This window comes from Ostrea edulis, chromosome 6 (genome assembly GCF_947568905.1).
Source record: "Ostrea edulis chromosome 6, xbOstEdul1.1, whole genome shotgun sequence".
In the NCBI taxonomy this organism is placed as follows: Eukaryota; Metazoa; Mollusca; class Bivalvia; order Ostreida; family Ostreidae; genus Ostrea; species Ostrea edulis.
The window spans coordinates 42,541,730-42,555,236 of record NC_079169.1 but is presented as its reverse complement, the minus strand read 5'-3'; the positions used below and the strand labels follow the sequence as shown (position 1 = coordinate 42,555,236).

At 32.9% G+C, this 13,507-nt stretch overlaps 1 protein-coding gene across 1 annotated transcript in view; it reads right to left on the bottom strand.

Moving 5' to 3' along the window:
- LOC125683153 (alkyldihydroxyacetonephosphate synthase, peroxisomal-like) overlaps positions 1 to 13,507 on the bottom strand; it is a 113,828-nt gene that overhangs the window by 35,681 nt on the left and 64,640 nt on the right. The window contains exons 10-11 of the mRNA XM_048923991.2: positions 13,265 to 13,373; positions 9,088 to 9,267 (exon numbers count right to left, since the gene is read on the bottom strand). Of these exons, the coding sequence (XP_048779948.2) occupies positions 9,088 to 9,267; positions 13,265 to 13,373 (289 nt within the window). The remainder of the gene's footprint in view (positions 1 to 9,087; positions 9,268 to 13,264; positions 13,374 to 13,507) is intronic.

The following is a 13,507-nucleotide window of genomic DNA, read 5'->3' as shown; positions in this document are numbered from 1 at the left end:
AGATATTGTTAATTGAATGAACAACGGCAAGTTCTGTGAATTCTAGCAAAAACTAAATTCCCCAAACCACCCCTCTACTGTACATGTAACACATTATTAAAGAAATTCAGCATTTCGTTAGCATTCTATAACGTCATAATAAACCACAGCAAAGGTCGATTGTTAATGTTACGATACTGGCGTACCTTTGAACCCACAGGGGCTAAGCCCGTTTTGGGCCCGAACTCTGTGATACCATAAATTGAACCTATATCACTGGTCCACCCCTAACTGTATGTCCATAGAAGTTTGAAATTTTATCAATAAAGTTAATAAAATGTACTTGATTGACCAAGCCTTGAGCTTTTTTTTTTATTATTTGGAGGAAGTCACGTGATGAGCTAAGGTACGGACGTACTTTTTTTGCTCCGTCAATTTGACCGTCATTTTCACTCTTTAATTCGAGAAATTAATGCGATTTTCTCAGAGTTTGGAGTTTGGATAGATAGTGTATATATTTCTTGACTCTTGACACAATTTCTCAAGGTGATCTTGTTTTTGGACTGTTTTTGTGAATTTACACCTGTGCTGAGCGTGAATAGGTGTTCACAATCTACTCACGGTGCCTGTGTTTTTCGAACGGCGTTTCAGAGTCTCATAGTGTCTAAGATAACGAAATTATGGAGTGGACACAAACTCTTAAGCCAGTTTATATGCGGAACAGAGACATTCAAACAACAAAAAGTAAATATTTCACCGACTTTGACATTGCAGAAGCCGCGAGCGCAACAGTCTCGGATGTGATATGTGTACAAAGAGATAGAGATCTGTGGAGGATCTACATAAAGTCTGCGGAGAGTAGATCGAAATTAGTTACTGAAGGATTCTCACTTGGAAGCAGATCAATCCAGGTTTATGACACGAACCCATTCTCTGCGGGTACAGACTCTCCTGATGAGAAAGTTGTTCGAGTCCTAATTAAAGGTATACCTCTATCGGTTGAAGATTCATGTATTAAAAAGATGCTCAAAGGCTTAGGTCTAGGAGTAGAATTAACAAGTGATATCAAATATGAAAAAATCAGACATCCTAAAACCCACAGAATGACTGAAATATTAAATGGAAATCGTTTTGTGTATATGTCGCCTCTAGAGAATGGAAAATTCCTTCCACGCTCTGCGTCATGTGCAGGTTTACGCTGTACCATATCTCACAAAGGCCAACCCCTACGGGAACGAAAGAAGCAGTGCACAAACTGCTGGGCAGATGACCATTACAAAAATGCTTGCGAATTCGAGCAGAGTTGTAGAATATGCAAGCTACCAAGTCACTTTCCGGGATCGGATAAATGCAGATCATATGTCACTCACCAGGAGGACATAGTATGCTTCTCTGGAAAAGATAACCCTCTTTCAAATTTCTTCCCTACTGAGTTAAAGGTTTTTGGGCAAACATATCCTTCAGCCGAACATGCTTTCCAACACATCAAATCCTTACGTTCTGGTGATCTTAACCGTGCAGAAGCCGTAAGTAAAGCTGAAACCGCCTTAGATGCCAAACGTGTAGGAGGTCAGGTCCTGGAATCTGATGCTTGGATTACATCTAAAGACTCCGTTATGCGGGAAATACTGGAATCTAAACTACAGCATTGTTCACAATTCAGAAGTGCTTTAAAAAAAATCAGAAAATCCGATATTCTGGTGGAATCGACGTGGGATACTTATTGGGGTAGCGGGCTGAACGTGACCGGAACATCTCATACTCTAATGCAACACTGGCCAGGTGAAAATAAGCTTGGACGTATCCTCGACGGCATGGCAGCCAAATTGCAGCGTACGGACGAAAATTCAGCTACCAACAATTCCTCTAGATCAACAAGAAACAAGCAGGGCAAAAAACAGAGTTAAGTCTACCAAACAAAAAAAAAACCAAAAAAAAAAACCAAAAAAAAAAAACCGCTAGTCAGTCATACGCATGAACAAGTTAAATATTATTTCAGTGAACTGCAGGGGTTTAAATACTGCAGAAAAACGTATAAAATTTTATACCTGGATTAATGATAGCTGTTTTGATGTAATATTTATGCAAGAAACCCACTATATTGAAAAAAATGTACTAAATTATGATGCAAGGTGGAAAGGTATATCAATACATTGCTTTTCCGATTCAATTTTCAGTAGAGGAGTTTCAATATTATTTAATAAAGATTTGAATTTCAAAATACTAAATATACATAAATCTAATGAAGGCAGGAAACTCATGGTTAACATAGCATATGATGAAAAAATTATTACATTAGTTAATTTATATGCTCCAAACGATATCAATTATAGATGTGATTTTTTTAAACGGGCTAAAGAATGGATTAGTAAATATACAGCAAATTTTGATAATCTATTGATATGTGGTGACCTTAATTGCTCAACAGAAAATGAATCAGATAAAAGTGTTATAATTTTAAAACAACTACTGAACAAGCTCGATTTACACGACATGTGGAAAACTATGAAAAGCGGAAAAAAAGGATATTCATGGTGTAACGGAGTAAATATCCCAACAAGTAGAATAGATTATATTTTACTATCCGATACCTTTTGTTTTCAATGTGAAAATATAAGGCTTCAAAACATTCCTGGTTCACACTCAAACGGTACTAGGATGTCTGATCATAAGTGTTTAATTTTTTCTTTGATTGTAAATGAAAACCTTAGAGGTCCAGGATACTGGAAATTTAACACATCTTTAATTGAAAATGAAACCTTCATGAACGAAATGAATACATTCCTGAAAAACTATAATTTCGATAAAGAAAATGCACTAGATTCATGGGAAAATTTGAAAAGGAATATAAAAACAAAATGTATAAATTTATCGAAAAATATATCTAAATCTTACAAAAACAAAATAAATTCTATTCAAGGAGAAATAAGTAAGATAGAAGACTTGCCATATGAAAAAATAGATATGAATAGAAAAAGAAAATTAGAAAATGAATTGACAGAATTAATAAACAAAAAGGCAAAAGGTGCACAGGTAAGATCAAGGGCAAAATGGATTGAAGAGGGAGAAAGAAATACCTCTTATTTTTTAAATTTAGAAAAGAGACGACAAATATCAAATGTGATAAAATCATTAAAAAATGAAAAAGGTACAGTTTTTGATGAAGATGAAATATTAGATTCTACATGCAATTTTTATGAAAAATTGTATACATCAAATAATGAAAATGATAATAAAGTGAATGAATATTTAAGTAATATACAATTAGAATATAGTCTAACTGATGAAGAAAAAAATGAATTAGACACCCTTCCCTCACTATCAGAATGTACAGAAACAGTATTCATTATGAAAAAAAATAAATCACCCGGATCTGATGGATTACCGTGTGAATTCTATCAAACTTTCTGGGAAAACATAAAACAACATTATTATTGCACTCTTCAAGAGATCTTCCAAAAGTATACAATGACATATTCACAAAGACTATCTTTAATTACTCTCTTATTTAAAAAAGGAGACCCGCAGAGTCTTAACAATTATAGGCCTATTAGTCTTACAAATACTGATTATAAAATAATAGCTTTTCTTTTAGCTAATAGACTACAAAAAGTGTTGGATAAAGCAATACATGTTAATCAATCAGCTTATATAAAAGGGAGAAATATAGCTCTGAATGCAAGGTTAATTATTGATATTTTTGAATATTGTGAAGAAAATGATATAGAATCAATAATGTTATTTCTTGATTTCCAAAAAGCGTTCGACTCTGTGGAATGGAACTTCATGACGAAAGTTCTTAAAAAATTTAACTTTGGCGAAAACTTTCTCAAATGGGTCAACATACTATACAATAAACCTATATTTAAAATAAAAAATAATGGATGGATGTCCAAAACATGCATTATGCAGAGAGGTATAAGACAAGGATGTCCCATCTCTGCAATATTATTTCTTTTTGTTATAGAAATATTAGCGGTAAATATTAGATCGAATTCAAATATTAATGGATTTCAAAAACCAGGAATGACTAACAGTATTAAGATTATACAACATGCAGATGATTGTACTCTTCCTCTAAAAGATGAAACCTCTCTAGAACATTCTTTAAAAGTCATAGCAAAATTCAGCAATGTTTCGGGTATGTATATAAATATGTCAAAAACAGAATGTATATTAACGGGTCCTCACAAATATCATTATAAACAAATTAGAAATGTTAACGTAAACAATGATAGCATAAAAACTCTTGGAATTTATATAGGACACAACAAAGAAATATGTTATAAAAACAATTGGACAAAAATTGTAGATGACTTAGAAAAACTGTTTGAATCATGGAAAAAAAGAAAACTAACCATTTTTGGTAAAGTTTGTGTCATCAATAGCCTAGCAATATCAAAGATTATATATGTTGGATCAGTTCTGAGCTTTCCAAATGAAGAAGTAATTAAGAAATTTCAAAGTTTGTTATATAACTATATATGGAACAAAAGAGATAGAATTAAAAGAAATACACAGATTGGAAATGTCCTAAAGGGAGGCATTGGAATTGTCGATGTATCTTTGAAATTAAAATCCATAAAAGTATCTTGGATAAACAGGATTTCAAGCGAGAGAAACTCTCTATTCTTTTTTGTAGATAGTTTGTGCAAAGAAAGAGACTTTGATTTTGAATATCTATGTAAAACAAATATTACGAAATCAAATGATTATCAAATAATGGAACATTTTCCTCTATTCTACAAGGAAATGCTTGTATTTTTCAACGAATGTAAAAAAAATAAAAAACAATTTTATCTGAATGCATTATTGAAAGAACCGTTGTGGTGTAATAAAAATTTTATGTACAAAAACAAGCCAATATTTTTTCATAATTGGCTGAGGAGCGGTTTTAAATTTTTGAATGATATTGTAAATGAAAATGGCATAAAACCTTTGGAATGGTTTGATGACAAACTTATATGTAAAAAAAACTGGATGTGTGAATATATGATTATAAAAACAGTTATAACAAAAACCTTCAAAAGTTATGAATATTCAAATATACGATACGAAAACATTTTTCATGGGAGTACATCATACGATTTATTATGTAAAGGACATGTTAAAGTGTGTGATATCAATTCAAAGTTGATTTACGAAATTCTTTGTCATGAAAAATTTATACCTCCATTACACCAAACATATTACGGAAAGGTTTTTGAAATAACAAAAACGGCTTGGAAATCTATTTATGAACAAAAAATCTTATCCATAAGAGACAGAAGTATATCAGAATTTAATTATAAATTATTAAATAATCTATTGTGTAACAGAGAATTGCTGAAGAAATGGAAGATAGTAGAAAATGATTTTTGTGTCTTTTGCAGAGATGCTAAAGAAAACAATGAACATCTTATCTTAAAATGTAAAAATGTTTCTCATATATGGGACATTGTTAAACAAATTTTAAAATTTGATATATCGTGGAAAACAATTGTGATAGGATTTTACTATGAAAACAATGAAAAGACACTCTTTTTGAATAGCATAATATCTCTTATTGCCTGTAAAATATACAAGTATAAAATGTATTGTAGATTAGATAACAAAGACGAAAAACCTCAAGAAATATGTAACCACATAAAAAGTAAATTGAATTTTTATACAGAAGTGTACACAAAAATTCAGGATAAAAAATATGCTAAAGTTATGAAAGCAATTAAAGACAAATTGTAATTTATACACCTTTGTAGGTATGACTTTTTATAATATGAAACCTGACAAATATCTGACTATGCACATTTTTAACTATGTTACAATGTGAGTTTATTTTGAACAATTTGAATTGATTACAAACAACTATATTTCTATATCAAATAAAATTTTGTAATAAACCTTTTATATACTGGTATTTTGCAAAAAGTTCCCACTATGAGGAGGGGTCCTGTCCTCCTATAGTGCTGCCATGGGGGTTGTGATATGAACTTTTGAATTGTTAACCCCGCATATGGCAGTTTCAGGTTCTTTATGTACATAATTATATTGTTGTGTTGTTGGTTTTTCCGTAAAAATAAGAACCTTTTTTGCCATAACATGTTAATAAATTTTGTTATATAACAGTATATTATATGTGTGTGTGTTTGTATGTATGCATATATGTTTGTGTTTTCTATATGTAGAAATTTATATGATAAATTTATATATATGTATATGTATGCCTATATACATCTAATCCAAGGGGCCCCTGGCACCCTAGGTAAAGATTATAAGGGGGTCTCTGCGGAGACTTTACCCCGAAATAGTAATGTATTTTGGAATTAAAGACTGATATATGTGAAAAAAAAAAAAAAAAAAAAAAAAGTACATTTTATTAACTTTATTGATAAAATTTCAAGTTCCTATGGTATGTCCATGATTGCGATTACCCGTTGTACGAACGCGACACTCGCTTCGTCAATATATATATATATATATATATATATATATATATATATATATATATAAAGTCTCTTGTTTGGAAGTAAAATACAGAAAAAACTCTAAACACTTTGTTGAAATATTTCGACCGTGTTACCGGTCTTCTTCACGAAAACACGACTGAAGAAGACCGGTGACCCGGTCGAAATATTTCAACAAAGCCTATAGAGTCTCTCTCTCTCTCTGTCTATCTATATATATATGACTCGGCCTAAATTGCAATAAAATCAGTAGCAAAGAAATTTTCAACACTTCGTTCGTGTTCAGACCACAGGGGCTCGTCACGAATTGACCCTCTCTATTCTATATTTACATTTATTTGTAAATATAGAATAGACGATGTCAAATTTTAAAAAGACAAATATTTCGTGACGAGTCCCTGTGTTCAGACGAAATATGTTTCTCTTGGATTTTCTTTGCAGTTTCTTGAAAGTAATTTCCCTAAAAATTTCTCGCAGTTCTACAAATTAAAGACACCTTTGGTACATTGTCAGGGGTACAAATATTTCTTCTTAATAAATTTTGTCTGATTTCTCTATTAATATACACTTGATTTCTTTTTAATTTCATACTCGATTAACAAAAGTACATCCGGTGTGAGCATTGCCGGTGTGAGCTTCGTTGGCGACATTTTCGGTGCAAGAGTTCCCATGATTGACAATTTTATAACGTGGCCTTTGCGACGCCTAATTTCTTACTGATTTTACCATAAAATAAACTCTCGGCATGTAATTTTAAAATCAACGTCATTGTTTTAGTTGGTATTGGTTTTCCCTTTTCGCAGTCTCTTCCATCGTGCTAAAAGATTATGTAATGACACGCCAGTGTAAAGACACGTGTGACCATCTGAAATTATTTTTATTCCCGCCCCTTTAAATATTGGTCCAATCGCAGTGATTGTTCTTTCCTTGATGCGTCAACATTGACAGATTTGTTTTGAAACCAACTACCCGAGACCTCGAATGAACTTGAGAAGCTGAGTCGTTCACACTTACTGTAAATTCACAGTAAACAGGTGCATGATACACACACTTTGTTATACCCTTATCATTCTCACAATGAAATCATTTGTTATACCCTATCATTCTCACAATGAAATCATTTGTTATACCCATCATTCTCATAATGAAATCGTTTGTTATATCAATCTCACAATGAAATCATTTGTTATACCTATCAATCTCATAATGAAATCGTTTGTTATATATACCCTATCAATCTCACAATGAAATCGTTTGTTATACCTATCATTCTCATAATGAAATCATTTGTTATATCATTCTCACAATGAAATTGTTTGTTATACCTATCATTCTCACAATGAAATCATTTGTTATACATATCATTCTCACAATGAAATCATTTGTTATATATACCCTATCATTCTCACAATGAAATCGTTTGTTATACCTATCATTCTCATAATGAAATCGTTTGTTATATCATTCTCACAATGAAATCGTGTTATACCTATCATTCTCATAATGAAATCATTTGTTATACATATCATTCTCACAATGAAATCATCTATCATTCTCACAATGAAATCGTTTGTTATACCTATCAATCTCACAATGAAATCATTTGTTATATATACCCTATCATTCTCACAATGAAATCGTTTGTTATACCTATCATTCTCATAATGAAATCGTTTGTTATATCATTCTCACAATGAAATTGTTTGTTATACCCTATCAATCTCACAATGAAATCATTTGTTATATATATCATTCTCACAATGAAATCATTTGTTATACATATCATTCTCACAATGAAATCATTTGTTATATATACCCTATCATTCTCACAATGAAAATGTTTGTTATACCTATCATTCTCATAATGAAATCGTTTGTTATATCATTCTCACAATGAAATCGTTTGTTATACCTATCAATCTCACAATGAAATCATTTGTTATATCTATCATTCTCACAATGAAATCATTTGTTATACATATCATTCTCACAAGGAAATCGTTTGTTATACCCTATCAATCTCACAATGAAATCATTTGTTATACCCTATCACTCTCACAATGAAATCATTTGTTATATCTATCATTCTCACAATGAAATCATTTGTTATATCATTCTCACAATGAAATCGTTTGTTATATCATTCTCACAATGAAATCGTTTGTTATATCATTCTCACAATGAAATCATTTGTTATACCTATCAATCTCACAATGAAATCATTTGTTATACCCTATCATTCTCACAATGAAATCGTTTGAACATGTTATAGAGAGAAGTTTGTACCAGATATTTTACCCTCACATATACATACCCCCATCATAGCTCACATATACCCCCATCATAGGGGCCAGAAACCAAGTTTGAAACACACAATGTGAAGTCACATTTCAAAACCTCACACACCTATAGGTAACAAGCAACCTTTGTGTAACTATTTCTTTGTGAAAAAGTTAACGACTGTACATTAATATACACTTTCCTCCCAGTGACCTTCAAAGTGAATGACACACCCTCTGCTCAAAGTGTATGACACACTCTCTGGTCAAAGGCAATATCTGTATGAAGTATGAAAACCTAATTTATATTTATTAACTAAAGACTGGACATAATTTGCCTATATGGACAGACAAACAGCAAGCTTCTTACTGCTAAACAGTCTCACCAAACTGGAACTGTTGATTGTCCATAAGCCGTATGGAGGCTGGAGCACACCTCTGTCTGGCTATCTCCCTCAGGCAATTCACACCATTCATAAATTCAGGGAAGACAATGGAACCATATTTTCTGCATGGAGGAAGTGGTCGGATCTTGAGAGTTACTTCAGTCACGACACCCAGTGTTCCTGAAGGGAGATAACAATAAATAAATCCTCCGTTCCTGAAGGGAGATAACAATAAATAAATCCTCCAAGTTTCCAACACAGTCTATTTTACATGTATTTACATTTGAAAATATCTTCTCAAACTTGCATGACCAAAACAGAAATACTATATGGCTATTTTGGACAGAAATCTAATTTTCTTACTTTCACATAAAAGTTAGAATTGATTTTTTATAAATTAAGTAAATCTTAACTAAAACCAGACTTTAATATATATCATATGATAATAAATTATCATGAATGAATTTGCTAATGAAAAAAGAAATACATGTATACACTGCTTTTAAAAATTCAAATTCTCTTAGAATCTATTCATACTGTATATCATCTTATTCACTAGGCAATGCACATCTACTAGCAAATATATCATAGATGTATTAATTCCATAGAGTCATAATTTCAAGGATTATCATTTTTGATTTGATCCGCAGGTACAAAACTCCACAAGTTGCATATGGCTTACAAGAAAGTAACTAACATGCTTTAAGTTCACTGGTATGAAATTCCACAGATCTGATGTGACAGCGAACAAAGCGGAAATAAGTACCGTGCATAATAATATATGTTTACAATTATTACATATAACTGATGGGCCTGCATCTCTCTTTTTATTTTCTCTAAGTGTGTGTGTGCCTGCATGCATGTGTGCACATATTCAATCTACTGAATCTTGAAATATTAAAATGAAGTAAGTGACTGCATAGATCTTAACAAAAACTCTGTCTTTTATAATATTTCATAATATTTGACAAATAAAAAACTCATTCTTCAATAACATTTGATTAAATTACAGAATTCATTTGTGGAAAAAACCACAATGAATTTCAAAAATTTAATCATTGAATCTCCTCATGTTTGCATGCTTTACACATCATTCAATTCATTTCAGTGATAAATATCTCGATCATAAAATGAAAAGATATAATACAAACAAAACAAAATCAATAGATGATAAATAAATTCATTATGAATACTTAATTAAACTAGATATTGTTTTTATGAAAAACAAATGTCTCCCCAGCTCCCCAAATTGGAAGTGCTCCAAATGAAACCTCCTCCCCTTAATGTACTGGATGGTAAGGAGAAAGCATGAGCAGGAACATAGACACTATGAACTCCGATAAGCCACATAGGAGAAGTGCTCACAAACTATCTTACACTGTCCACCCCTTAGATCCACTATAACTTTAAGGACAACAATTGGATCCTCCTGTCCCTGCAATATGCACATCTGCAAATGGCATTGAAGTATTGTACAAAGTTTCAAGTCTATAGGATAAGCCATATAGGAGGAGAAGCATTCACAAACTATTTTAACATCCTCCACCCCTCTTAGATCCACTATAACTTTTAGGAAAATAATTGGATCCTCCTGTCCCGGAAATATGCACATCTACAAATGGCAATGAAGCATTGTACAAAGTTTCAAATCTATCCAATAAGCCATATAGTAGGAGAAGTGTTCACAAGCTATTTTACATCCTCCACTCCTCTTAGATCCACTCTAACTTTTTAGGAAAATAATTGGATCCTCCTGTCCCACCAATATGCACATTGACAAATGGCAATGAAGCATTGTACAAAGTTTCAAGTCTATCCGATAAGCCATATAGGAGAAGCTTTCACAAGATTTTGTGACAGACAGACGGACAGAAAGTACAAAAATAATGTTTCCCCCTGTACAAAAACGATGTCTTCCCCTGAAAGAGGGGAGACATAATAAATAAGAAATGCAAATTTTAAAGCTTTCAGAAATAAAATTGAGGGAGAAAACTGACCCAAGTTTTTCAAAGATGTTAATGTGACAAGGACAGTTAGCTGATAGTTATACCACAATGGGTATGCGATTCACACAATGTAACTGAACTGGAGGTCCATGGCCCACATCGTACACCTGAGTTACTTTCGCCTAGCTTTTGTGTTACTACTTGTTTTAGCGACTTAGGTTTGTCGCGACCGGGATTCGAACCCTGGCCCTCTGTATGTGAGGCGAATGCTCTAACCTCTACACCATTGCGGCGGTTTAAATGAAGTATTGTACAAAGTTTCAAGTCTATCGGATAAGACATATAGGAGAAGTCTTCACAAGCTACTTTACATCCTCCATCCCTCTTAGATCCACTATAACTTTTAGGAAAATAACTGGATAATTATGTCCCAACATTATGATCATCTAAAAATGGCAACTAGGAAGATTTGTTTTAACACAGTAAAACTGATGTCTCCCCTTCCATCTATCATGATTTTTTAATGCCCCAAAAATTCTATTATTTGACCATTACATAAAAGGTCAAAGGTCATCAAAAATGGAATGCGACACACTGTCTATTCATGGTATACCCACATAACAAATATCAAAGTCAAAAGACAACAAAGTTATGGCCCAGACAGACCTTGTACAAGAAGAATTCACACTAAAACAATATGTCCCCCTTCTGGGATGGGGTAACATAATAAAGCTGAAGTCCATCTGAGAAGCCATACAGGAAGAAAAGCATTCACAAGATTTTGTGACAGACAGACAGATGGACAGAAAGTACAAAAACAAAATGTCTCCCCCTGGTGAGACATAATAAACTAATCATTGGTCAAAAATGGCTCTGATAGTTTTCTTTCAATTTTTCTCTCCAACATTTCACTTTCATAGAAAAGAAGCAACAATATTTAGTTTTCAAAATATCAGTTTTTTTTAAATATACTTGGCATCAACAGCATGGGAAACGTGTTACCAAGTTGATAATCCTTGCCTTATTAGTAGAATGTACTCTTTTTCCTTCATGATAACCCAGGAAAGTATGACCTTAAAGACCCAATTTTAAGTTGACACCCCCAAATTGTAAGCTGCCTGCCAATCAAACATTTAACAATAGATCTCAGGTGGAGTGACATCTGCAGACACTGTGGTCTGGGGCTACCCCAGAGAGGTGTTTTGATAACAATAACAGCCAGTATCTACAGGCATTCTTTAGATCTTGAGGAAGCCCAATATACCTGAGTTTTGATAGCAAATGACCTGTCCACAACTGCTATTTTCTTGTAATTCAATTGTTTTTAAAAAGGCCCCTGAACAATGCAATTTCAATAAAATTGTAATTTTCCCCCTCTATATACCTGTACATGTATTATAAATTACACAATCAGAAATTAAACAATAATTTACACAATAAGTTTTAAAACTTGTAACCTATTGAAATAATTTATGTCATCAATTTATGACACCTCTATATTTATAACAGAAATTATTCATTGAGTCAATGAGAGAGAGAGAGAGAGAGAGAGAGAGAGAGAGAGGGGGGGTGGATGTAGAATGTGTGTCAGCTACCCTCTGCAGAGGTCCCTGAGACAGGTCCTGCGTATATCAAAACTATAAAAAAGCATAGACAGGTAGATTTCTACCATGTTCTGCCTCTGTGTATTTCTTTGAGTGTCATGGGATATAGTAATTAACACCTTGGTAGACCCTGGCCACTCCAGGTAAATAACATCTGTTTAGATTAGGCTCCGCCTACATTTTCACTGACCTTATGGTCATGAGATGGGTCTTTAATGTTTAACCATGAGAAATAGAAGGCATCTTCTTCTTACTATGGGGAATATGTGCACTAGGTTTGATTGTCCTACCCATATCTGTACTTTTCATCCTTCCCACATGATGCTGATGGACAAACTGCATATGATGGTTGGATACATGTGTCAAGTTTATCCTATCATTATTTATACTATTTCTATCTTGTTTTGTACCTATGAAATTAATCATGTAAGTTTGGCCTTGACCTTTGACTTTGCAAAACAATAAGTTTCTTGTAATTATAGTAATTATAGGAAACAAATGTACTAACTTTGAAGGTCCTAGCCTAATAAGTACTGTTTTTATTTGACCCACCAGGTGCTGACAGACGGACAGATATGCAGGTGTATAAAAAGGCATCTCTGTAACTCCAGAAGCAGTGGTACTCACCCTCTGATCCTAGGATGAAGTGGTGGATGTCTAATCCTGATGACAGGCGGGGCACCTGACAACTCTTCTCCATCACACCCTGTGGAGTCACAAACTTTATGTGAAGTACCTGCAATCAAACAGAATTCTAATTAAGTATCATTGTGATAGGAGAATGACTGACCAGTCAAACACTGTTACATTTGTACAGTGCTAAACACTTTTCAATGATTAACTAAACAATGCATTACAATACTCTTTATA